Source organism: Sebastes fasciatus, chromosome 1 (genome assembly GCF_043250625.1).
Source record: "Sebastes fasciatus isolate fSebFas1 chromosome 1, fSebFas1.pri, whole genome shotgun sequence".
NCBI classification, from domain to species: domain Eukaryota; kingdom Metazoa; phylum Chordata; class Actinopteri; order Perciformes; family Sebastidae; genus Sebastes; species Sebastes fasciatus.
In genome coordinates this window covers 19262010-19288253 of record NC_133795.1, presented here as the reverse complement: position 1 = coordinate 19288253, position 26244 = coordinate 19262010, and the positions used below count along the sequence as shown (strand labels likewise).

Genomic DNA, 26244 nt, shown 5'->3' with positions numbered 1-26244 from the left:
GGCCGCATCGCCCTGTCGGGGTTTATTTCACAACAATGACCGGCTCGCTGTACATTACCCCTTACTTAGGTAAAGAAATATGATGTGACATTATGCTTTTCCCTTTATCTCAGTTAAAGTTGCTTCCATGTACTGTATTTATTGTACACAGACTACATTTTAATACACCTTTACATACACGTATATGAAAAACACCACTCTTAACCAGATTGCTCAAACGACAAGGCCAACATTTTATGTTTTCATCATGGATAAACAGACATATGCAGGGTTGCAGGTTAACTTTGATGCATACTTTAACTACAAAGAAAGTACTGAGACGCTTAGCAGAAAGTGTCTGACTGACTGATTTTGAGTCCAAACTGAGGCAGTAGGATTTAGAGTTACAGTATATGAGTTATGGTTATAGTATGTCTCTCTTTAAGTAGATAAATCACAGATGGTGTGTTGGCATAGTCACATAATTACTGTATAACAATGTCATTTGAAGATGAATTTAGTTTTCAATTACATGATGTTTATCTTTTAATCTTATATGAATAATAAAGGTGTAGAATTGAATCTATTACTAACAACTCTGCATTCAGGCCACTTCGGGTCATACTGCAGGACAAATGCCGCTATAAACTTCATAATTATTCCAAACAAATGAAACATGACTGACAAATCCTTCAGGTAAATATATTAAGTTCATACAAGACAACTAAAGATCTGGGAAATTATTTATTTGTTCATGTTAGTATCAGGCGGAAAGTCTTTTTCCTTGATGAATTCGTTTGCGTTTGACTTATTTGTTATTTCAAATTAAATCTTTGCAAGTGATTCAACATGGTTCCCAGTTAAAGTTGTGTAACAATGAAATCATCCAGGCGTCTCTGCAGGGCAGACTCAGCAGACATGAGCCAGCAATCCAGTGTCGGGTTAGAGACAATACTGTAGTCAACAGCATTGGCCCTACAAAAGAAAGACATAAATAGTCATACATCTTTGTGTATCAGAGCAATACCAATTAAAGCACTCTCTAACAGCTTTCTCCCTTATACCAACTAAAATGTACCTGGTAACGTCAACCTCCTGGTCCTCGATCTTCAGTTTTGTTGAGGGAGTTTGTTGCACCTCCTCATAAACTGCTGGCTTTAGAGCTGGACACACAGAGGACGAATAATAAAGCAATTACACTGAAAAGGTGCTACTATAAGTAACTAATCACCACAGCTGCACCCCCCTAATTCAATATATTTGAAAACCTTATTTTGAAGTTCATTTTAATCATTACATACATACAGTACATGAAATGAATTGACCTGATATCAAATCATACCAAAAAATCCAGAATTCTCACCCACCTAAAATTCCTGTAGCGTTGTTGTCTGATGGCTGCTGTCTTAAAACCGGCCAGAGGAATTTAACGCCTTCCTTCTCGTGAATTAAGAAGACCATGCGTGTGTCTCCAGCTGCAACATCTACTTCCTTGTCGCGCCGAATCACTGTCAAACTAGAAAAATATGCATCTCTTCTTAATTTTGTTTTGGACTTTTTAACGGCCCTGCACACCCACACAGGTCATTTCACTTATCTTGGCTGATAACACCCCTGCTCAGGTTGCAAAGAAACACTGAGCACTATGTGAGGTCGCCGGACTCAATGCACCAATAAGAATGAAGATGTAATGTGTCCCACCCTGGCAGGTGCAACAAAGCTAACAGGAAAAACTATCTTTGGGAAAAATGTGTTTGTCGTGTACTTTTTAGTTTAGCTTCTGAGTATTTCCATCCACTAACATGGATGAGGCGGGATTTATGACCTATACTGCAGCCAGCCACCAGGGGGCAATCAAGATTTTTTAGCTTCACTTTTGGGGAGCTGTCCATCTTTATATTCAGTCTATGGTTCAGACATGCAATTATATATACATTTTAGGAAATATGCTGATTTGCTTTCTTGCAGAGAGTTAAATAAGAAGATTGATACCACTCTCATGTTTGTACACTAAATTAGAAGCAACAACCAGCAGCTGGTTACCTTAGCTTAGCATAAAGACTGGAAACAGTGGGAAACAGCAACCTGAGCTCTGCTTAAGGGTAACAACATCCATCCACCATTATCTCAAAAGCTCTTTGTATATCATTAGCTTAATCTGTACAAAAATCTATGTGTAAAAACAACACATCGCTGTTTCACGGCGGGTGATGTTCCTGACTATTTCTTGGTCGGGAGCATTACAATGCAAAGTCACCTTCCAGCTGTGATGAGATCCTGTCCAGTGTGGCGTGTCAGTGTCTGTCCCTCTCGTACAGTGATTTCATTGGTGTCAACCTCAACATACAGGTCAGTCTTGAAGTGGATGGCGATCCTTTTGAAGCCTCCATACGATACTGAATCAAGCTCACCATTCACAGACAGCTCTAATACAAAAAAGAACAAATGCAACTCAATACAACACCTATACAGCATAAGTACACTTCACTGAAGTAAAAGTATCATGAGAACAACATAAAAAATGCAAAGGAGGAGAAAAGAAGAAATGATAGTGTATAGAAGAGTATGATTTCCTTTTACACGCGGAGAGCAAAAGGCATAATAATAAGTGTTTATTGACTAGGCTGTGTGAATTTAAGGGAAATAGTGATGACACAAAGAGGAGCACTACTGACCTCTGTTGGGATGATGAAGTAGTTTAAGGCGAACATCTCCAGTGACGTCAAAGCAAAGTGGAAGAGACAGATTCTCAGTTTTTAGCAAAAACCTGTGGGAAAGAGGAGCTAGAGAGGAACACAGAGGAACACAGAGTCACACAGCAGAATCACTTATCCTGAAATGCTTCTGCTCTCAACACCAGTTTAACTAAATAAAGATGAATTATAGCATGATTGATAATGATTATCCAAACCTTGTCTTTCATGTGGTGGTGATCAGTAAACATGTATCATTTGAGATTTCATTTACAAGGTAAAAGCACGACTGTGTTTGTGTGGCACTGACATCAAAAATGAAAGACATGTACCATTATGCTCTCAGACTCACAAGTTTTGAGGAACATTTCAGCGTAAGCCACCTAATCATCTTAGTTTGCTATTTATTGTCACAGACAAGAAAACATAACATAACATTTTCTGTACAATTTCTAACATAAATAGATCCATGTTATATAAATTATTCCATGAATGACATCTATGAGATACTTTACCATGAGTTGCACTGTCTGGCACAATGCTAGGACGAGGGCCATAATCGCTGTAATCAATAGCTGTAAATACATTTACACAAAGTGAGTTACATACATTTATATTGCAAAGCTTTAGAGGATATTGTATTAATTGACACCTATATTCTGACACCTAACCTCAGCTTCAAAACAAACCACTAAATACACATGTTATTTTAATCCTCACTAGTTAACCACAGGCTTATATCTTTACTTAATGAATTAACACACTTTTTGTACAATTTCTAACATAAATAGATCCATGTTATACAAATTATACCATGAATGACATCTATGAGATACTTTACCATGAGTTGCACTGTCTGGCACAATGCTAGGACGAGGGCCATAATCGCTGTAATCAATAGCTGTAAATACATTTACACAAAGTGAGTTACATACATTTATATTGCAAAGCTTTAGAGGATATTGTATTAATTGACACCTATATTCTGACACCTAACCTCAGCTTCAAAACAAACCACTAAATACACATGTTATTTTAATCCTCACTAGTTAACCACAGGCTTATATCTTTACTTAATGTATTAACACACTTTTTGTACAATTTCTAACATAAATAGATCCATGTTATACAAATTATACCATGAATGACATCTATGAGATACTTTACCATGAGTTGCACTGTCTGGCACAATGCTAGGACGAGGGCCATAATCGCTGTAATCAATAGCTGTAAATACATTTACACAAAGTGAGTTACATACATTTATATTGCAAAGCTTTAGAGGATATTGTATTAATTGACACCTATATTCTGACACCTAACCTCAGCTTCAAAACAAACCACTAAATACACATGTTATTTTAATCCTCACCAGTTAACCACAGGCTTATATCTTTACTTAATGAATTAACACACTTTTTGTACAATTTCTAACATAAATAGATCCATGTTATACAAATTATACCATGAATGACATCTATGAGATACTCTACCATGAGTTGCACTTTCTGTAAAGATGTTGGGAAGAAGGTCGCTCAAAAGAAAGCCATAATCACTGATATCACGAGCTGTAAATACATTTACACAAAGTGAGTTACATACATTTATGTTACAAAGTTTCAGATGATATTGTATTAACTGACACCTATATTCTGACACCTAACCTCAACTTCAAAACAAACCACTAACTACACATGTTATTCTAATCCTCACCAGTTAACCACAGGCTTAATCTAACACTGATTTAAATGCACACAAAACTAACAATTGTAAATCAAAATGTTTTACCTAGAGAAGGTAGAATATGATCAATTGGACCTGGAATGGGGTCACGATGAGGGATATGCGATAGTTTATTTAGTTCTGGAAAATGAACAGTGAAATTTTAGAATTAAACATATCATGTTATTATCTTGCATGTACATTTTGTTAATAAATACACATTTGTTACAACTATAGCTGGTCAATTATTTAAAAAGGCACAGAATAATTAGTTTCTAAAAAATCTGAATATTACACATTTCAAGATACTGTAGTCTTTAGGAGAATCACAGACGCATTCATCAACAAAAAAAATCTGAGATTATTACTTAAAAGTTTGTAATTAAGACAAAAACAAACTATTTCAAAATCAAGACCTTTATTTTTTTGCAGGTAAACTATCCCATATAGTTGAAAACAGCTTTATTGTAATTATGAAAAATCATATTGCATATTTTATTATATATGTAGGTACCAAACTGAAGAATTAATGATAGAAGGAAGTCTTTAATGTGTCTTTGAAGTGTTAAAGCCTTTACACAGGGAAGTTATTAATTGACAACTTTTCACCTTCAAACCTTTCACATCAAGACTGAAATTAATGTTCCACTCAAAATTAAAGGGACTGTTTGTAACTTTTTACACGTATAAATCAATCCGGGTCGGTGTCCCATGCTCGCTCGCGTGTGGCTACGCTGTTCAGACTCAGACTCCAACACAAACTACACGGAAGCACCAAAACCGCAAAGTTCTATCTAGTGAAGCCCGTCTTGCAAAACAGTGTTGGCCGCGGTCCGAGGACGCGGGGGAGACCGTAGCTTTGGTCTCCAGGGCCGGAGTCTCTGATGTACTCTGCTCCTCTGCCTGCCTGCCTTCAATCACACACCGCGCTCGTTACTCGCTCAGCTCGCTCCACCTCACGTGTATGCGCGCACACTACACACTGTAGAAGTATGTACAGTGGACGTTTTTGCAGAAATAAATGCTGCAGCTCCTCCAGACCAACAGAGGTTTCCCGTGTCTTGCGAAGTGACGGGGCTCCGCAACAAGTTACATTCTCGTCTCCGACCGGGTGCCGGTGTCTTCCCTGTTTCCTCCGGCCGCGATCGGGAGGCTGAGGCAGGAAAAGCCAACACTAGGATCAGCATTGATTCATGGAGAGACCTTCGTCTGTTCAGCTAACATTACTGCCAAGCAGGTGAAATATAGAGTGATATTGTGTTTTTAGCTGATGTGTGTCGCCTCACATGTTTTGACGGATGCTCGCTCCCATTCACGTAGCGCGTGCACAAGGGCGAGCGCGGGCAACGGGACACTGACTTTCGTTGACTTAACGGCCACAGGTGTCGCTGTTACAACCAATTTCTGATTCTTACAAACAGTCCCTTTAAATGTTTGCACTGGCACACAATCATTGATTCAACGTTGTCATGAATTGTAGTATGTTAAAAAGTGTTTTTACTAGCCTATAATAAACTCACACTCAACTCTACACACTGGAAACGAGCCCGTTATTCCAATGTGGATGCATTTCCTATGGGTGGTGCCAAAGAAGCATGTGTAACGCCTCGTTTCCACATAGCTCTGTGTACATATGTGAGTCAGCCGGAAATTCATTCCTATGGGAACCTTTGTGATTTCTGATGTGTTTTTTTATCGGTTTGTAATTTGCCTCGACTACGTTGAACTTTTGCGGCAGATAATGCACATATCTAATGCACAGTGTGCCACAAGAAGTTAGCATGTTATGCTAGTTTTACATTGTGTTTGTGTCATCTGTGTTGCTTACGAGTTGAACCGCCGTGTCCCCAGGAAACTCTCGATTCAGGTGGACTATGCTTCGAGTCACCTTCCTTGGGTTTATGCAGCACATCTGTGTTCTCCCCTGGAGGCTTGGTGACCACCATGGATGTGAGTGGGGTTACAAAGCTGTACTTCAGCGACAGCTCCAAGGCCTCTTTCTTCACGTTCTCCTTCTCAGGTCCAGATAACAGCAGCCTGTGTCACAAATTGTATTCAAATGTTTTAAACATGACAGTTGACATGACAATATGTAGAGGATAATGTACAGTGAGACGGTCATACATGTGTATATATATACATATACATACATATATATTTTTAGCACATATATGTATATACTGTATACATGTTTAGTGTATATACTGTATATGCATATACGCAATATATTCACTCTAGCTTTAGAACTGAGCCCACTACAACCGAAAAAAACGTAAGTTGCATTAATGTGTGAAATAAATTAGTGGCATTAAAACGAATTTGCGTTAACGCATTATTATAGCGTTAACTTGATTAATATGATTTTAAAAAGTTATTTTTATAAAACGGTCACTATATCCTGACAGTAGTGCATTAGACAGGTAATCTGAAAACAATCGTGCCTCTGTGTCCTCCGGTGTCCTCCAGTGCTCCTAATGGCATCTGCAAGACTTCACAGACTGGAGGAAAATAACCAATCAGAGCCGAGCTGGAGCCTCGCCGTCTATGAGCAGCTGTCAATCACTCACAAACTCTGATCAAACGGTCAAACTACGCAGCGCTGATCAAATATGAATTAATATTCTTTTATTGTAATGACTATTACTCGCCTCAAATGTTTTCAGAAACATCTTGTAGTGTTCTGTTTAGCTGTAAAATGAGAAAGTTTGTGACCCGGCAGCCATGTTGAGATCAGTTGAGGAAATAATAAGCACCGCCCACCAGCCGGAGCACAGCCAATAGGAACACTCAATAGATTTTTTAAAGCCTGAAAACAGAGCCATGAGGAGGTGCAGATGTCTGGTTATCTCTCAGAACACTTGAATTACAATATGCTGAAAGGTTATTATGAAATTTCTGCCCTGCGATGCCAAAAATGTTCTGCCTACTGCAGGTTTAATTTGCTTTGATCTATTTCATTGTTTTATTCTATTTCAAATAGTTTTAATATAATCATTATGAAATATTAGAATATTTGATTATACTTTTTCTGTGTGTATAGTGTGGAGGAGGCTACAGCTGCATTTCATTGCACTCCTGTATTGTATGACAATGAAGCTGAACCTTTATGGTCAATTGTTTGACAGAAAATCAATCAAAACAATGTGATAGTGATGCGCCTTTTTCCCCAATATATTCATTTTCATAACATGTTATAGACTCAACGATTGATTGATTGAATATAAATATAAGGGTTGCAGCCCTTCAATAAATAATAGATTACAAACAAGAACAAAGAGAAAAGATGATTGACATCGCACTCACTCTTTCTCCAGAAGCTGTTTGACTGTAAGGTAGGCCCAAACCCTCTGGATGTGGCTGCCAGACGCCGTTTCAGTGGACTCCACGGTGGCGTTTGTGTCAGAAAACGTCATCTTTCTATTCCTCTGTCATTGTACCAATGAATTATGTCAGTATACATGAGGGCTGTCACAAACCTGTCAGAAGATTACAGCTGATGTAGTACAGAGCGATCCTTACCGAAATGGCCACAACTTGCGCAGTGAAGGTTTCAATGTCATTGTCAGTGATCTGACCGGCCACCACAATCTCAGAGCCATTATAATACTGGCTGAAGTTAGTCTGGGTTAGATTGGTCCCACCATTATAGATCATTGTCACATCTGTCAACAGAGGAGTGGCCACCTCTTCATAGAAACCCTGTTGACATACATTAGGGACGCTGTATGAATGTTTATCCCTCCACAGCCAACCATGATCAATTTTATCTCTGGAAATGTAGCACATCACATAGTAAACAGTATTTATAATGAGAGCAAGTCATTTCAAACACCTTCAGCTGTAAATCAGCGTCAGAGTCTTCATAAATCCGTCGTGCCACACCATTGTTCTGCAGCGACATCTTCTCAAGGGACTCAAAATAGACATCAAAACCAAAACCAAGACAGTAGAGTGGGAATTTGCCTGCGATAGCCCCTCTGACATTTGACTGTATTTGTTCGAGATTTGTCACCCCTGCAAAGACACAAAGTTAAACTGTGTACACAAACACGTTTTATAGACTTAATTCTTAATAATGCTGATGCTATTTTCATTTAAATGTCCATGATGTTCAAAGTCCCAGAGTGGCTTCTAGCTTGTTGACAGGAGAGGATATTGAGAAAAAGACAGCAGTGAGATCATTTAAAAATGATGGACTGTGTCTTTAGGGTCCTTAAAGTATTTGCTTGCGTTTGTGTGCATGTGTGTTTTATTGTAACCTGAGGTCGGGTCTCCATCGGTGAGAAGTATAAGGATAGACGCTGAACCTTCTCTGGGATGTGCATTCAGCATACGTGCTCCTTCCAACACTGCTCCGTTAATGTCTGTGGCTGTAATTAAATGAAAACATGTTTCATTACTGCCATTCTGCTGTCACATGTTTGCATCCTTTTATAAAATATTTGTTAAAAACCTCACATCCTCGGTCTTTAATATCCCGTGCAAATTTCTTGGCACTCTCCAGGTTTTCCTCGTTGGCCTGAACAAGTTCTCGTTTCCAGTGATAAATGCCGTGATCAAAAGTGAAGAGACCAAAGTGGTCATCCTCAGCCAGGTCGCTCAAGATGTGGATTAATGCTATTCGGGTCTGGGCAAAAACATCGTTCACACATTAGAACTTTTATTCAAGTAAGAAACCATGCAATAATATTTGTTTCACGTGTTTTTTGTGTTTAATAAATCTTTTATAGACATAATTAACTGAAGTAAAAAGTCTCCAGTACTACAGCGGCAATCTGTCACAAACTCATACTCTTCAAATACTGTACCTGTTGCATTTTTCTGCCGCGCATTGAGCCACTTTGATCAATAACGAAGACAACATTTTTTGGTATGCGGGCAAGACCATATGGAGCAAAGTGATGAACAAAGTACCCAGATGATCTCTTCGGGGGAGGAAGAAGAAAGTTGGATTGGTTAGAAAATATTGTTGAGAAGACATGGGAAGATAAAATATCAATTTAAGTACAGTAACTATAGTATATTTTAACAATGCTAATAGGCCATTCAAAGTCAACAATCTTCCAGGAGATTAACTCTTTCTGTACCTTGATGTCTCCCAGTGAGGTGTTCCTGTTGACATCATAAACAATAACCAGATCTCCATTCATACCCTGCTCTCCACAGCTGTCACAGGTTCTCTGTTGGTCCTCTGTCGGGTAGAAATACACCCACGCCTGGAAACAGGATGAATCAGGTTTTACAGACTCTTGATAGAAGTTAAAAGATAGAAGTTGATAAATGGGTTTATTGGTCAAACAGATTAGCCCCCTGCCTTTCATTAATTTGATTAGATTCAACTTCATTGTCTCTGCAGAGCATTGACTGGTACAACAAAATGCAGTTTGGCATCAAACCAGAAAGTGAAAACTATTGCTAGAGTGCTAAAGATATACAGTATAGTATATAATAATGAATGAATGATAGGGATATGCACAATGATGAGCAATAAGACAGGATGTATATGTCCAGTGCTGTTATGGCGTCATTATGTATGGTAGTTAAACAGTTAATTATGGGTCAGAATAAGATAGCAAATGAGTTAAAAGGTGCTTTATACGATATCCAGAGCATTAATATAGCTGCAAACAACTATTTGCTATGTAAAGATATAGAGGAGTAATGTCTACCTGAGCAGAGAATGAAGTCACTCTCCCTCTGTGTGTGTTGTAATCCGAGTTTCTCTCGACCGCTGCTCTGCACTGATCTCACATGGCAGTTACAACCTATAACACCGTCCCCGCCAACAGCGCCGTCGCGGAAGCTTAGCACCCTCCCTCAGTTCCCCCTCAGATAAACACTGTTATCTCTGTCAGCAGTAGTTTTTTTATTATTAGTGCTGTTAGCAACGTTAGCTACGAGCTGCCGGCTCAGCCGTTGCCAAGTTGAGAGCCGTGCGGAGGCAATAGAAATGCTCCCAATCTCGCATTTAGCACCTTTAAATACAGAACTTTTAATCATTGCGTGATGTACCTGTTTGTCTGCATGTGTTTTGGTGATGGCATTAGCCAGGGCTTTGGTGCTTAGTCCTCCTTTAACCTCGATGAAATTGATGCCCGCCTTCTCATTAATGTACACATCAACCTGGCATTGAGAATGAAATAAAGTAGTTAGAAACTCTGACCATGAAAGATGATTTTACCACAGCATTGTTCTCCTGAATAGAACAAGAAGACGCACCTTGAAGTCTTTGACAGGCTGCATGGGTCGAGCGTGGATTTGCAGCTCGTACTTGCCAAGCCTGCGTTTCAGCAGCTCCTCATATGTGAGTTCAAAGGTGATCTTTTTGTGTGCAGCCACAGTCACAGAGGTCTTAAATTCCTCCAGGGTCCTCCCTACAGAACTGCAACAGAGACGATAATCATTGCATTAGAGCAGCGGTTCCTTCCTTCTGGCTTGTGACCCCTTAAAATAAAACAATGCCTACTTAGTTATGACCCCTCATCACAGGTAATGACCTTAGTGTGGATATGAGATGTGAGTAGTTCAATCAAAGAGTTATTTTTCCTTCTCAGATTGTTTAATTTGAAGGATTTTAGAGACCTGAAGATGTTAAAGTAGCCAAGTAAAAAGCAAACATTTGAGAAAAGTCGGACAAAAATTAACATAATTTAGTGCAACAGATAATTTTTTTCCTTTGTCTTCTCCTTTATCCCAGAGGACACACAAGGCTCTTCTACAAAGTACGATATAAAAACAACCTGTATAAGACCTGGCAATAAACTGATCCATTGATCCACGTACCTGACAATCCCAGCGCTTTGGCCTCGGGACACAGCCTCGGTGTACTGCTGCAGAGCTTTCTCTTTACCTTTCACAACACCGTCGTACACTTGGCCATCTATAAACCTGAAGAAGACCAAAGAAAAGTCTTTGTTTATATACATACTCCTGAGTAGCCCGTGATTTATTTTCATGATGCTTTAATGTATAATTCTTTATGTGCAGTTCAGCTTCACACACATTCTGAATTTACTGATGAAGGCGTTCTTGGGAATCCGGACGTGGAATTCTATTTCCTTGGACTCGTCCATACGATTGGCCACGCGGCTTGTGATGACAGTGGTTGCATAGCGACTGGTCACTGTGGAGTTGATGTGAAAGCTGTAGATGTCCCAGTTGTCCTGAGCAAATACAGGAGGAGGCACATTTCACAATAAAATAAATGGCTTGGTCAATTTCGCTGGCTGACGACCAGCTGACCAAAGATCAGATGATGGTGAAAAACAAAGTGTTGGTGGGTGGTATGAGTGAATCTTGTTGGTCTAACTGCAGAAACACCTAATTCTCGTTATTTTCTTATCCAGTGATTTCAAATAACAATGACTCCCAATACTCCTTAACCTCAACCTTTACCAAGTCTTTACCCTAAAGGTTAATGATTAACATCATGGGGGATCAACTTTTTGTGCTCAAAAGAGAGTCAATGTGACTGTGTTTACAAACTTATAGAGTAGACCTAATAGACTTTCAGCTACACACAATAACATACTTTTGTCAGGCATTTTTTACTTACAATAATTCCCTGGAGTTTTACCGTAACCCAACCCATACCAAATACCAAAGTCTTAACCCTAAAATTTAATGGATCAACTTACAACAAGAAGAAGAAAAAATCAAGCACGGCAACAATTTCCTTGCAGTGTGGTGGTCTGTCCTTTAGGTTTTGTGACCTTACCTTGCTTGGTAGTGTGGTGGTCAAAGCCAGCAGCAACCCAAAGAGGGTGATTTGCACCACAGCTCTCTCCATGATGGCTCCCAGAGTGCAACCCAGGCAGCTGAATCTGTCTTTTAAACTCAAACAGACAAGGACAACATTATTGTGTACATACTTTTTTTTAAAAGGGCAAACTCCTCTTTCTCTCTCTCCTGTATCAACAACTCACTCCCTTGTACACCCACACACAAAAACACATTCCCTCCTACGTTCCTCTCATGCATACTGCTGGTAATCACATACATAGCTAACAGAAATTGTCACAACAGGATGAAAAAAATAAATAAATTTATCAGAAATTCAACTGCTTATGTGAGCTTTACTGTTGACATCGAGGGTCCAGCCTGCCCACTTTTCCAGGAATTTTCCTCCTAACACAGACAACATCGGTTAGAAAACTCAAAGTGAAGGAGATACACGGAGACAAATTGGCTTAATATGTTCAAGAACATATATAATCGCCACTGATGTAGAAAACGTGTACTTCAGTTCAATCTTCACTTGGATGAATGATAGAACAAACTCAATGAGCCCCAGTTGTCCTTACTTGAATATATAAGTTTAATACACTACAAATCTGTCAAGAGAAGATTTTGCAGTTTGCATACACACAGTCTTACCAAAAACTTAAAGTTGCATTTGATTCATCAATGCCCAGGGTTATCTGACCCTGGTTCAACCTTTCTTTTGTCAATTCAAACCAAGCCAGTCAACCCGGGTAGAACCCTGGTCAGGATAATTCAGATCCGACCTGGGTCACAACCTGGGAGCAATGCATACCAATTAGTTCAGGCGTTAGAAATGGGCGGGGGGGTTACAGGTCTGGAGGATTACAGAGAGAGGAGATGATAGTGGCATCATCAATGTGTGCAAAAACGTCTCGCCACACATCCGTGTTGATAGTCCGTCGTGTCTGAAAACATTCCTGCTGCCGTCGCATCGTTTGTTTGAGCCACGGTGACCTGTGACAGTTACGTGACGGACTGTGCGCCCTCATTTGCAACTGAATAGGTTTGTCCCGCCCTGTTTGTTAGCGACCCTGGTCCGTGCCATTCACATCGAAATCGACCCTGGTCCAACCCTGAACTGACCTAGCTCTCAACCTGGGTCGCAAAGGCGAGTCAATCAACACGGGTTAACCCTTTCATACACACAATCGGCCCTGCTTCAACCCTGGTTGAGTCCTTGGTGTGAAAGGGGTATATTTGACAGTGAGTTGCTGAGAGGAGGTCTCTGTTGTTTGTGCCTAGTAGCCGATGGCGGGGAGGCTGCCGACAGACCTGGTAAACCCAAACGTGTAGTGAGGCTTAACTGGGAACGTGTGGCTGGGGCCTCTGTCGGCGAAGTCTTCAACTTCCACCTCCGGCAAAATGTATTGTCAAACCGGGAGAGTTTGGGGACATGGAATCTGAGTGGGTCACGTTCAAAATTGACGAACCTCAGATCCAGGAGGAGTAATCGTCATTCCTGGTCGTGGAACAGTTGACCATCAAAACATTGATGCATTCAATAAACTATTCTTCACAGAGAATTTTTCTAATAAAAGTTATATGTGCATCTAACATCATCGTATCATCAACATTTATCAAACAACAACCAACCAGACAGTTATCTCTTAAAAACCACAAAGGCAACCATTAAAATACAGACTACATTAGTAAAGGTACTATTATTATTATGATTGTGACTCATATGTCGAGTCCTTCAGCCCTCCTTGTTGTACGGTTTCAATGCCAGTTTCTCTTAACAACATCCTCCTGTAACTCACCACATCAACCTGTGTTTTTATTACTTTGATTTAGGGGCTTTTGGAGCTAGTGCTGCTAGCTACTTTCATTGGAAAAGAGTTGGCAACACTGGGCTGGCTATAGCAATGATGTTGTGCTTGACCATGACTCAGTGTTATCATATAGTGGTTATAGTATAAGTAGATAAATCACAGATGGTGTGTTGGCATAGTCACATATAAATATAACAATGCCAGTTTAAGATGAAGTTTGATTTTAATTACATGATGTTAACCTTTTAATCTTATATGAATAAATGAATAATGGCGTGGAATTGAATCTATTACTAACAACTCTGCATTCAGGCCACTTTGAGTGACATGAGTGGAGGGCTGTCGTACTGCAGGACAAATGCCACTATAAATTCCTGATTTACTATTTTCTCTTTTAATCTTTTACAAATGAAGTTTTAAGTTTGATGAATTATTTCAACCAGTGGCACCATCTGACAAATCCTTTAAGTAAATTAATTAAGTTCATACAAGACAACTACAGATCTGGGATATTATTTATTTGTTCACATTAGTATCAAGTGATGAATCCGTTTGGCTTACTTGTTATTTCAAATTAAATCTTTGCAAGTGATTCAACATGGTTCCCAGTTAAAGTTGTGTAACAATGAAATCATCCAGGCGTCTCTGCAGGGCAGACTCAGCAGACATGAGCCAGCAGTCCAGTGTCGGGTTAGAGACAATACTGTAGTCAACAGCATTGGCCCTACAAAAGAAAGATATAAATAGTCATACATCTTTGTGTATCAGAGCAATAACAATTAAAGCACTCTCTAACAGCTTTCTCCTTTATGCCAACTAAAATGTACCTGGTAACGTCAACCTCCTGGTCCTCGATCTTCAGTTTTGTTGAGGGAGTTTGTTGCACCTCCTCATAAACTGCTGGCTTTACAGCTGGACACACAGAGGACAAACAATATAGCAATCACACTGAAAATGTGCTACTCAAAGTATCTAATCACCACAGCTGGTTGCAAACACTAATTCAATATTATTGAAAACCTTATTTTTAAGTTTATTTTAATCATTACATACAGACGTAGGCAAAGTTGTTGGTAACGTTCCGTTAAAGAGAGAAAAACCCACAATGGTCACTGAAATAACTTGAAACTGACAAAAGTAATAATAAATAAAAATTTACTGAAAATGAACTAATGAAAATCAGATATTGTTTTTGAATTGTGGTTCAACAGAATCATTTTAAAAAACAAACTAATGAAACTGGCCAGGACAAAAATGATGGTACCCCTAGAAAAGATGTAAAATAATGTGACCATAGGGACATGTTAAACTAAGGTGTGTCCTGTAATTAGCATCACAGGTATCTTCAAACTTGTAATCAGTCAGTCTGCCTATTTAAAGGGTGAAAAGTAGTCACTGTGCTGTTTGGCATCATGGTGTGTACCACACTGAACATGGACCACAGAAAGCTAAGGAGAGAGTTGTCTCAGGAGATCAGAAAGAACATTATAGACCTTCATGTTAAAGGTAAAGGCTATAAGACCATCTCCAAGCAGCTTGATGTTCCTGTGACTACAGCTGCACATATTATTCAGAAGTTTAAGGTCCATGGGACTGTAGCCAACCTCCCTGGACGTGGCTGCAAGGGGAAAATTTATGACATATTGAAGAGACGGATAATACGAATGGTAACCAAAGAGCCCAGAACAACTTCCAAAGAGATTAGAGGTGAACTCCAAGGTCAAGGTACATCAGTGTCAGATCGCACCCTCCGTCACTGTTTGAGCCAAAGTGGACTTAATGGAAGACGACCCAGGAGGACACCAAATCATAAAAAAGCGAGACTGGAATTTTCCAAAATGCATATTGACAAGCCACAAAGCTTCTGGGAGAATGTCCTTTGGACAGATGAGACAAAACTGGAGCTTTTTGGCAAGTCACATCAGCTCTATGTTCACAGACGCAAAAATTAAGCATCCAAAGAAAAGAACACTGTACCTAATGTGAAACATGGAGGAGGCTCGGTTATGTTATGGGGCTGCTTTGTTGCATCTGGCACAGGGTGTCTTGAATCTGTGCAGGGTGCAATGAAATCTCAAGACTATCAAGGCATTCTGGAGCGAAATGTGCTGCCCAGTGTCAGAAAGCTTGGTCTCAGTTGCAGGTCATGGGTCCTCAAACAGGATAATGACCCAAAACACAGCTAAAAACACCCAAGAATGGCTAAGAACAAAACATTGGACTATTCTGAAGTGGCCTTCTATGAGCCCGGATCTAAATCCTATTGAACATCTGTGGAAGGAGCTGAAACATGCAGTCTGGAGAAGGCACCCTTCAAACCTGAGACAGCTGGAGCAGTTTGCTCACGAGGAGTGGGCCAACATACCTGTCAACAGGTGCAGAAGTCTCATTGAGAGTTACAGAAATCACTTGATTGCAGTGATTGCCTCAAAAGGTTGTGCAAGTTAATGTTACCATCATTTTTGTCTAGGCCAGTTTCATTAGTTTGTTTTTTTAAATGATTCTGCTGAACCATAATTCAAAAACAATTTTCATTAGTTAATTTTCAGTGAATTTTTATTTATTATTACTTTTGTCAGTTTCAAGTTATTTCAGTGACCATTGTGGGTTTTTCTCTCTTTAACGGAACGTTACCAACAACTTTGCCTACGTCTGTACATACAGTACATGAAATTAATTGACCTGATATCAAATCATACCAAAAAATCCAGAATTCTCACCCACCTAAAATTCCTGTAGCGTTGTTGTCTGATGGCTGCTGTCTTAAAACCGGCCAGAGGAATTTAACGCCATCCTTCTCGTGAATTAAGAAGACCATGCGTGTGTCTCCAGCTGCAACATCTACTTCCTTGTCCCGCCTAATCACTGTCAAACTAGAAAAATATGCACCTCGTCTTAATTTGCTTTTGTACTTGTTTGCACTTGTCTCAAAGGAAAATTTGACATTTTAGGAAATATGCTGATTTGCTTTTTGCAGAGAGCTAGATGAGAAGATCGATACCAGTCTCGATCTTTGGCCACACATTAAAACTCAATGCCATTACAATGCAAAGTCACCTTCCAGCTGTGATGAGATCCTGTCCAGTGTGGCGTGTCAGTGTCTGTCCCTCTCGTACAGTGATTTCATTGGTGTCAACCTCAACATACAGGTCAGTCTTGAAGTGGATGACGATCCTTTTGAAGCCTCCATACGATACTGAATCAAGCTCACCATTCACAGACAGTTCTAATACAAAAGAGAACAAATGCAACTCAATACCACACCTATACAGTATAAGTAGACGTAACCTTCACTGAAGCAAAAATACCATGACAACAACATAAAAAATGCAAAGGAGGAGCAAAGAAGAAATGATAAAGTGCAGAAGAGTATGATTTCCTTTTACACGCGGAGAGCAAAAGGCAAAATAATAGGTGTGTATTGACTAGGCTGTGTGAATTTAAGGGAAATAGTGATGACACAAAGAGGAGCATTACTGACCTCTGTTGGGATGATGAAGAAGTTTAAGGCGAACATCTCCAGTGACGTCAAAGCAAAGTGGAAGAGACAGATTCTCAGTTTTTAGCAAAAACCTGTGGGAAAGAGGAGCTAGAGAGGAACACAGAGTCACACAGCAGAAACACTTATCCTAAAAATGTTTTTGCTCTCAACACCAATTTAACTAAATAAAGATGAATTATAGCATGATTGATAATGATTATCCAAATCTTGTCTTTCATGTGGTGGTGATCAGTAAACATGTATCATTTGAGATTTCATTTACAAGGTAAAAGCACGACTGTGTTTGTGTGGCACTGACATCAAAAATTAAAGACCTGTACCATTATGCTCTCACAAGTTTTGAGGAACATTTCAGCGTAAGCCAAATAATCTTAGTTTGCTATTTATTATCACAGACAAGAACGTCTTAGTTAAAGTACAGCCTTTTACTCACCGCAATAACATACTTCAGGCTCACTGTAAAAACCTACATGTGTTACAGTATATACTTGTTTATGATGCCTTTCTTGTCAATCTTTGTTTTGAGAATTCTGCAAGCTAATGATGAGAAGAGGGCAACTTCTACTTTTACATCAAAATGAATTACCACATTTTCTGTACAATTTCTAACATAAATAGATCAATTTTATATAAACTATACCATGAATGATATCTGTGAGATACTCTACCATGAGTTGAAATGTCTAGCACAAGGGTGGGAAGAGGGCCATAATCTCTGTCCTCAACAGCTGTAAATACATTTACACAAAGTGAGTTACATACATTTATGTTACAAAGCTTTAGAGGATATTGTATTAATTGACGCCTATATTCTGACACTTAACCTCAGCTTCAAAACAAACCACTAAATACACATGTTATTCTAATCCTCACCAGTTAACCACAGGCTTATATTTTTATATAATGAATTACCACACTTTTTGTACAATTTCTAACATAAATAGATCCATGTTATATAAATTATACCATGAATGACATCTATGAGATACTCTACCATGAATTGCACTGTCCTGCTCAATGCTGTGAAGAGGGTCGCTCATACTAAGGCCATAATCGACCATTGCATCATCGTCGTAATCAACACCTGTAAATAAGTTTACACAAAGCCAGTTATAAACATTTATGTTATAAAGCTTTAGATGATATTGTATTAATTGACACCCATATTCTCACACCTATCCTCAGCTTTAAAACAAACCACTAACTACACGTTATTCTAATCCTGACCAATTAACCACAGGCTTAATCTAACATTGATTTAAATGCACACAAAACTAACAATTGTAAATCAAAATGAAACATGTTATGTGTGTTTTTAAGCAAGTAATTTCAAAAAAGTTTAGGCCAAGGTGCATGGAAGAAATTTTGATCCAACAGCAGCATCAAGTGAATATTCATAAAGTAGTTTACATTTTGACTCATAAAACATGAAATGGAAGCTAATTCTTTGTTTTCTCTTAAAGATTATTAGAATAATCAGTGGCAGTGTCCAATTGTGCTTCAGCAAATTTTCCACATGTTGGAAGTCTTTTGCAAAACATCTTTTGTTGGTAAATATTCAACCTATTTGGCTATTTGATATATTTTCCGATAATTAATTGTCTTTTACTATATGCATTATGATGCAAATGCAGAACATATTATTACGTATCTGTTAAATTTTCCATCATTAGAAGGACGGATTCAGAGGATTGTCCAGCCTTGGTGGAGGAATGTGCTGCCTGAATGCTTTTTAGTTGAACATGGGTGGTTGGTGCCATGATATTAACAACAAAAAAAGAAGTTTACCTAGAAAAGGTATCATATGACCAATTGGACCTGGAAGGGGGTCATGACGAGTGTTTATCGCCATTATCTTTAGTTCTGGAAAATGAACAGTGAAATTTAAGAATTAAACATATCATGTTATTATCTTGCATGCACATTTTGTTAAAAAATACACATTTGTTACAACTATAGCTGGTGATATTTAATAGGCACAGAATAATTAGTTTTTAAAAAATCTGAATATTACACATTTCAAGATACTGTAGTCTTTGGTAGAATCACAGAAGAATTCATCAACAACAACAAAAAATCGGAGATTATTACTTAAAAGTTTGTAATTATGACAAAAACGAACTATTTCAAAATTAAAACCTTTATTTTTTGCGGGTAAACTATCCCATATAGTTGAAAACAGTTTTATTGTAATTATAAAAATGATATTGCATATTTTATTATATATGTAGGTACCAAACTAAAGAATTAATGATAGTGGGAAGGCTTTAATGTGTCTTTGAACTGTTAAAGCCTTTACACAGGGAAGTTATGAATTGACGACTTTTCGCCTTCAAACCTTTCACACCAAGACTAAAATTAATGTTCCTCTCAAAATTAAAGGTTTGCACTGGCACACAATCATTGATTCAACGTTGTCATGAATTGTAGTATGTAAAAAAGTGGTTTTACGCCGTTTTTTTATTAGGTTTGTAATTTGCCTCGGCTACGTTGAACCTTTGCGGCAGATAATGCACATATCTAATGCACTCTGTGCCACAAGAAGTTAGCATGTTATGCTAGTTTTACATTGTGTTTGTGTCATCTGTGTTGCTTACGAGTTGAACCGCCGTGTACCGGGTGACCTCTCCGCATAGGTGGACTATGCATTACAAAACGATCCTGTGCCTGTGGTGTTTCACCTTCCTTGGGTTTATGCAGCACATCTGTGTTCTCCCCTGGAGGCTTGGTGACCACCATGGATGTGAGTGGGGTTACAAAGCTGTACTTCAGCGACAGCTCCAAGGCCTCTTTCTTCATGTTCTCCTTCTCAGGTCCAGATAACAGCAGCCTGTGTCACAAATTGTATTCAAATGTTTTAAACATGACAGTTGACATGACAATATGTAGGGGATAATGTACAGTGAGACGGTCATATATATATAATTATATATATATATGTATATATATAATTATATATATACATATATATTTTTACCACATATATGTATATACTGTATATATATTTACTGTATATACTGTATATGCATGTACGCAATATATTCACCCACTACAACCGAAAAAACGTAAGTTGCATTAATGTGAGAAATAAATTAGTGGTAAATCGCGTTATCATCGCGTTATCATCGCGTTATCATCGCGTTATCCTCGCTCTGAAAACAGAAGGCTAGTTTTCTCTCAGAACACTTGAATTACAATATGCTGAAAGGTTATTATGGAATTTTTGCCCAGTGATGCCAAAAACGTTCTGCCTACTGCAGGTTTAATTTGCTTTGACCTATTTTATTGTTTCATTCTATTTCAAATAGCTTTTATTTTAATCATTATGAAATATTTGAATATTTGATTATACTTTTTCTGTGTGTATAGTGTGGAGGAGGCTACAGCTGCATTTCATTGCAGTCCTGTATTGTATGACAATGAAGCTGAACCTTTATGGTCAATTGTTTGACAGAAAATCAATCAAAACAATGTGATAGTGATGCGCCTTTTTCCCCAATATTTTCGTTTTCATAACATGTTATAGACTCAACGATTAATTGATTGAATATAAATATAAGGGTTGCAGCCCTTCAATAAATAATAGATTACAAACAAGAACAAACAGAAAAGATGGTTGACATCGCACTCACTCTTTCTCCAGAAGCTGTTTGACTGTAAGGTAGGCCCAAACCCTCTGGATGTGGCTGCCAGACGCCGTTTCAGTGGACTCCACGGTGGCGTTTGTGTCAGAAAATGTCATCTTTCTATTCCTCTGTCATTGTACCAATGAATTATGTTAGTATACATGAGGGCTGTCACAAACCTGTCAGAAGATTACAGCTGATGTAGCACAGAGCGATCCTTACCGAAATGGCCACAACTTGCGCAGTGAAGGTTTCAATGTCATTGTCAGTGATCTGACCGGCCACCACAATCTCAGAGCCATTATAATACTGGCTGAAGTTAGTCTGGGTTAGATTGGTCCCACCATTATAGATCATTGTCACATCTGTCAACAGAGGAGTGGCCACCTCTTCATAGAAACCCTGATGACATACATTAGGGACGCTGTATAAATGTTTATCTCTCCACAGCCAACCATGATCAATTTTATCTCTGGAAATGTAGCACATCACATGGTAAACAGTATTTATAATGAGAGCAAGTAATTTCAAACACCTTCAGCTGTAAATCAGCGTCAGAGTCTTCATAAATCCGTCGTGCCACACCATTGTTCTGCAGCGACATCTTCTCAAGGAACTCAAAATTGACATCAAAACCAAAACCAAGACAGTAGAGTGGGAATTTGCCTGCGATAGCCCCTCTGACATTTGACTGTATTTGTTCGAGATTTGTCACCCCTGCAAAGACACAAAGTTAAACTGTGTACACAAACACGTTTTATAGACTTAATTCTTAATAATGCTGATGCTATTTTCATTTAAATGTCCATGATGTTCAAAGTCCCAGAGTGGCTTCTAGTTTGTTGACAGGAGAGGATATTGAGAATAAGACGGCAGTGAGATCATTTAAAAATGATGGACTGTGTCTTTAGGGTCCTTAAAGTATTTGCTTGGGTTTGTGTGCATGTGTGTTTTATTGTAACCTGAGGTCGGGTCTCCATCGGTGAGAAGTATAAGGATAGACGCTGAACCTTCTCTGGGATGTGCATTCAGCATACGTGCTCCTTCCAACACTGCTCCGTTAATGTCTGTGGCTGTAATTAAATGAAAACATGTTTCATTACTGCCATTCTGCTGTCACATGTTTGCATCCTTTTATAAAATATTTGTTAAAAACCTCACATCCTTGGTCTTTAATATCCCGTGCAAATTTCTTGGCACTCTCCAGGTTTTCCTCGTTGGCCTGAACAAGTTCTCGTTTCCAGTGATTAATGCCGTGATCAAAAGTGAAGAGACCAAAGTGGTCATCCTCAGCCAGGTCGCTCAAGATGTGGATTAATGCTATTCGGGTCTGGGCAAAAACATCGTTCACACATTAGAACTTTTATTCAAGTAAGAAACCATGCAATAATATTTGTTTCACGTGTTTTTTGTTTTTAATAAATCTTTTATAGACATAATTAACTGAAGTAAAAAGTCTCCAGTACTACAGCGGCAATCTGTCACAAACTCATGCTCTTCAAATACTGTACCTGCTGCATTTTTCTGCCGTGCATTGAGCCACTTTGATCAATAACGAAGACAACATTTTTTGGTATGCGGGCAAGACCATATGGAGCAAAGTGATGAACAAAGTACCCAGATGATCTCTTGGGGGGGAGGAAGAAGAAAGTTGGATTGGTTAGAAAATATTGTTGAGAAGACAGTGGAAGATAAAATATCAATTTAAGTACAGTAACTATGGTATATTTTAACAATGCTAATAGGCCATTCAAAGTCAACAATCTTCCAGGAGATTAACTCTTTCTGTACCTTGATGTCTCCCAGTGAGGTGTTCCTGTTGACATCATAAACAATAACCAGATCTCCATTCATACCCTGCTCTCCACAGCTGTCACAGGTTCTCTGTTGGTCCTCTGTCGGGTAGAAATACACCCACGCCTGGAAACAGGATGAATGAGGTTTTTACAGACTCTTGATAGAAGTTAGAAAATAGAAGTTGATAAATAGGTTTTATTGGTCAAACAGATTAGCCCCCTGCCTTTCGTTAAATTTGATTAGATTCAACTTCATTGTCTCTGCAGAGCATTGACGGGTACAACAAAATGCAGTTTGGCATCAAACCAGAAAGTGAAAACTGTTGCAAAAGTGCTAAAGATATACAGTATAGTATATAATAATGAATGAATGATAGGGATATGCACAATGATGAGCAATAAGACAGGATGTATATGTCCAGTGCTGTTATGGCGTCATTATGTATGGTAGTTAAACAGTTAATTATGGGTCAGAATAAGATAGCAAATGAGTTAAAAGGTGCTCAATACGATATCCAGAGCATAAATATAGCTGCAAACAACTATTTGCTATGTAAAGATATAGAGGAGTAATGTCTACCTGAGCAGAGAATGAAGTCACTCTCCCTCTGTGTGTGTTGTAATCCGAGCTTCTCTTTGCTTTGTTGACATTACTGGGCCGGCAACTGGCTAACTCTCGACCGCTGCTCTGCACTGATCTCACATGGCAGTTACAACTAATAACACCGTCCCCGCCAACAGTGCCGTCGCGGAACCTTAGCACCCACCCTCAGTTCCCCCTCAGATAAACTCTGTTATCTCTGTCAGCAGTAGTTTTTTTATTATTAGTGCTGTTAGCAACGTTAGCTACGAGCTGCCGGCTCAGCCGTTGTCAAGTTGAGAGCCGTGCGGAGGCAAAAGAAATGCTCCCAATCTCGCATTTAGCACCTTTAAATACAGAACTTTGAATCACTGCGTGATGTACCTGTTTGTCAGCATGTGTTTTGGTGATGGCATTAGCCAGGGCTTTGGTGCTTAGTCCTCCTTTAACCTCGATGAAATTGATGCCCGCCTTCTCATTAATGTACACATCAACCTGGCATTGAGAATGAAATAAAGTAGTTAGAAACTCTGACCATGAAAGATGATTTTACCACAGCATTGTTCTCCTGAATAGAACAAGAAGACGCACCTTGAAGTCTTTGACAGGCTGCATGGGTCGAGCGTGGATTTGCAGCTCGTACTTGCCAAGCCTGCGTTTCAGCAGCTCCTCATATGTGAGTTCAAACGTGACCTTTTTGTGTGCAGCTACAGTCACAGAGGTCTTAAATTCCTCCAGGGTCCTCCCTACAGAACTGCAACAGAGACGATAATCATTGCATTAGAGCAGCGGTTCCTTCCTTCTGGCTTGTGACCCCTTAAAATAAAACAATGCCTACTTAGTTATGACCCCTCATCACAGGTAATGACCTTAGTGTGGATATGATATGTGAGTAGTTCAATCAAAGAGTTATTTTTCCTTCTCAGATTGTTTATTTTGAAGGATTTTAGAGACCTGAAGATGTTAAAGTAGCCAAGTAAAAAGCAAACATTTGAGAAAAGTCTGACAAAAATAAACATAATTTAGTGCAACAGATAATTTTTTTCCTTTGTCTTCTCCTTTATCCCAGAGGACACACAAGGCTCTTCTACAAAGTACGATATAAAAACAACCTGTATAAGACCTGGCAATAAACTGATCCATTGATCCACGTACCTGACAATCCCAGCGCTTTGGCCTCGGGACACAGCCTCGGTGTACTGCTGCAGAGCTTTCTCTTTACCTTTCACAACACCGTCGTACACTTGGCCATCTATAAACCTGAAGAAGACCAAAGAAAAGTCTTTGTTTATATACATACTCCTGAGTAGCCCGTGATTTATTTTCATGATGCTTTAATGTATAATTCTTTATGTGCAGTTCAGCTTCACACACATTCTGAATTTACTGATGAAGGCGTTCTTTGGAATCCGGACGTGGAATTCTATTTCCTTGGACTCGTCCATACGATTGGCCATGCGGCTTGTGATGACAGTGGTTGCATAACGACTGGTCACTGTGGAGTTGATGTGAAAGCTGTAGATGTCCCAGTTGTCCTGAGCAAATACAGGAGGAGGCACATTTCACAATAAAATAAATGGCTTTGTCAATTTCGCTGGCTGACGAGCAGCTGACCAAAGATCAGATGATGGTGAAAAACTAAGTGTTGGTGGGTGGTATGAGTGAATCTTGTTGGTCTAACTGCAGAAACACCTAATTCTCGTTATTTCTTTATCCAGTGATTTCAAATAACAATGACTCCCAATACTCCTTAACCTCAACCTTTACCAAGTCTTTACCCTAAAGGTTAATGATTAACATCATGGGGGATCAACTTTTTGTGCTCAAAAGAGAGTCAATGTGACTGTGTTTACAAACTTATAGAGTAGACCTAATAGACTTTCAGCTACACACAATAACATACTTTTGTCAGGCATTTTTTACTTACAATAATTCCCTGGAGTTTTACCGTAACCCAACCCATACCAAATACCAAAGTCTTAACCCTAAAATTGAATGGATCAACTTACAACAAGAAGAAGAAAAAATCAAGCACGGCATCAATTTCCTTGCAGTGTGGTGGTCTGTCCTTTAGGTTTTGGGACCTTACCTTGCTTGGTAGTGTGGTGGTCAAAGCCAGCAGCAGCCCAAAGAGGGTGATTTGCACCACAGCTCTCTCCATGATGGCTCCCACCAGAGTGTGACCCAGACAGCTGAATCTGTCTTTTAAACTCAAACAGACAAGGACAACATTATTGTGTACATACTTTTTTTTAAAAGGGCAAACTCCTCTTTCTCTCTCTCCTGTATCAACAACTCACTCCCTTGTACACCCACACACAAAAACACATTCCCTCCTACGTTCCTCTCATGCATACTGCTGGTAATCACATACATAGCTAACAGAAATTGTCACAACAGGATGAAAAAAGGAAATACATTTACCAGAAATTCAACTGCTTATGTGAGCTTTACTGTTGACATCGAGGGTCCAGCCTGCCCACTTTTCCAGGAATTTTTATCCTGACACAGACAACATCGGTTAGAAAACTCAAAGTGAATGAGATACACAGAGACAAATTGGCTTAATATGTTCAAGAACATATACTATAATTGACACTGATGTAGAAAACTTGTACTTCAGTTCAATCTTCACTTGGATGAATGATAGAACAAACTCAATGAGCCCCAGTTGTCCTTACTTGAATATATAAGTTTAATACAACACAAATCTGTCAAGTGAAGATTTTGCAGTTTGCATACACACACTCATACCCAAAACTTAAAGTTGCATTTGATTCACCAATGCCCAGGGTTATCTGACCCTGGTT

General features: G+C 39.0%; 2 protein-coding genes and 1 long non-coding RNA gene across 13 annotated transcripts in view; 1 reads left to right on the top strand and 2 right to left on the bottom strand.

Annotated features, from left to right (window-relative positions):
- The window catches only part of LOC141768190 (uncharacterized), a 67041-nt gene that overhangs the window by 13952 nt on the left and 26845 nt on the right, over positions 1-26244 (top strand). For 2 of the 3 annotated variants that reach the window (XR_012594012.1, XR_012594010.1), the window contains exon 3: positions 10581-10719. The exons of the other annotated variant lie outside the window; for it this stretch is intronic. This is a non-coding gene — a long non-coding RNA (uncharacterized LOC141768190). Of the gene's footprint in view, positions 1-10580; positions 10720-26244 lie in introns of those variants that run through there. 3 annotated transcript variants of the gene reach the window in all.
- LOC141768123 (inter-alpha-trypsin inhibitor heavy chain H3-like) lies at positions 709-25663 on the bottom strand. 8 transcript variants are annotated; one of them, XM_074636145.1, is made up of 21 exons: positions 25524-25663; positions 24809-24969; positions 24590-24694; positions 24026-24188; positions 23819-23929; positions 22850-22978; positions 22570-22686; positions 22220-22388; positions 22021-22131; positions 21594-21775; positions 21281-21460; positions 21065-21186; positions 20114-20262; positions 19221-19295; positions 18101-18160; positions 3188-3247; positions 2655-2762; positions 2237-2405; positions 1347-1495; positions 1058-1142; positions 709-954 (listed from the first exon to the last, which is right to left on the bottom strand). In XM_074636145.1, the coding sequence occupies exons 1-21, from the start codon at positions 25593-25595 to the stop codon at positions 840-842; spliced, it is 2592 nt and encodes an 863-aa protein (XP_074492246.1). In that variant the 5' UTR covers positions 25596-25663; the 3' UTR covers positions 709-839. The 8 variants fall into 8 exon arrangements, with proteins under 8 accessions (XP_074492246.1, XP_074492209.1, XP_074492235.1 ...); XM_074636108.1 differs by having other exon boundaries at positions 20030-20262; positions 25524-25644; XM_074636134.1 differs by lacking the exon at positions 19221-19295 and having other exon boundaries at positions 20030-20262.
- Positions 3739-12266, bottom strand: LOC141768150 (inter-alpha-trypsin inhibitor heavy chain H3-like). Of its 2 annotated transcripts, none has more exons than XM_074636184.1 (16): positions 12112-12266; positions 11397-11557; positions 11178-11282; positions 10614-10776; positions 10407-10517; positions 9482-9610; positions 9203-9319; positions 8853-9021; positions 8654-8764; positions 8227-8408; positions 7914-8093; positions 7698-7819; positions 6223-6431; positions 4461-4535; positions 4166-4240; positions 3739-3899 (listed from the first exon to the last, which is right to left on the bottom strand). In XM_074636184.1, exons 1-16 carry the CDS (start codon positions 12181-12183, stop codon positions 3754-3756), a joined length of 2127 nt encoding a protein of 708 aa, XP_074492285.1. In that variant the 5' UTR covers positions 12184-12266; the 3' UTR covers positions 3739-3753. The 2 variants fall into 2 exon arrangements, with proteins under 2 accessions (XP_074492285.1, XP_074492295.1); XM_074636194.1 differs by having other exon boundaries at positions 6283-6431.

What these genes read in the sequence shown, in the direction of transcription:
- LOC141768123 (XM_074636108.1), bottom strand. Translation starts at nt 25,595, where the DNA reads ATGGAGAGAGCTGTGGTGCAAATCACCCTCTTTGGGCTGCTGCTGGCT. An exon ending in TTCATCAGTAAATTCAGAAT is followed by an intron (nt 24,695 to 24,808) that starts GTGTGTGAAGCT and finishes GGTCTTCTTCAG; the next exon opens with GTTTATAGATGGCCAAGTGT. An exon ending in CCTCACTGGGAGACATCAAG is followed by an intron (nt 22,687 to 22,849) that starts GTACAGAAAGAG and finishes CTCCCCCCCAAG; the next exon opens with AGATCATCTGGGTACTTTGT.
- LOC141768150 (XM_074636184.1), bottom strand. Translation starts at nt 12,183, where the DNA reads ATGGAGAGAGCTGTGGTGCAAATCACCCTCTTTGGGTTGCTGCTGGCT. An exon ending in AGCCTGTCAAAGACTTCAAG is followed by an intron (nt 10,518 to 10,613) that starts GTGCGTCTTCTT and finishes TCTCAATGCCAG; the next exon opens with GTTGATGTGTACATTAATGA. An exon ending in AAACAGCTTCTGGAGAAAGA is followed by an intron (nt 6,432 to 7,697) that starts GTGAGTGCGATG and finishes TTTGTGACACAG; the next exon opens with GCTGCTGTTATCTGGACCTG.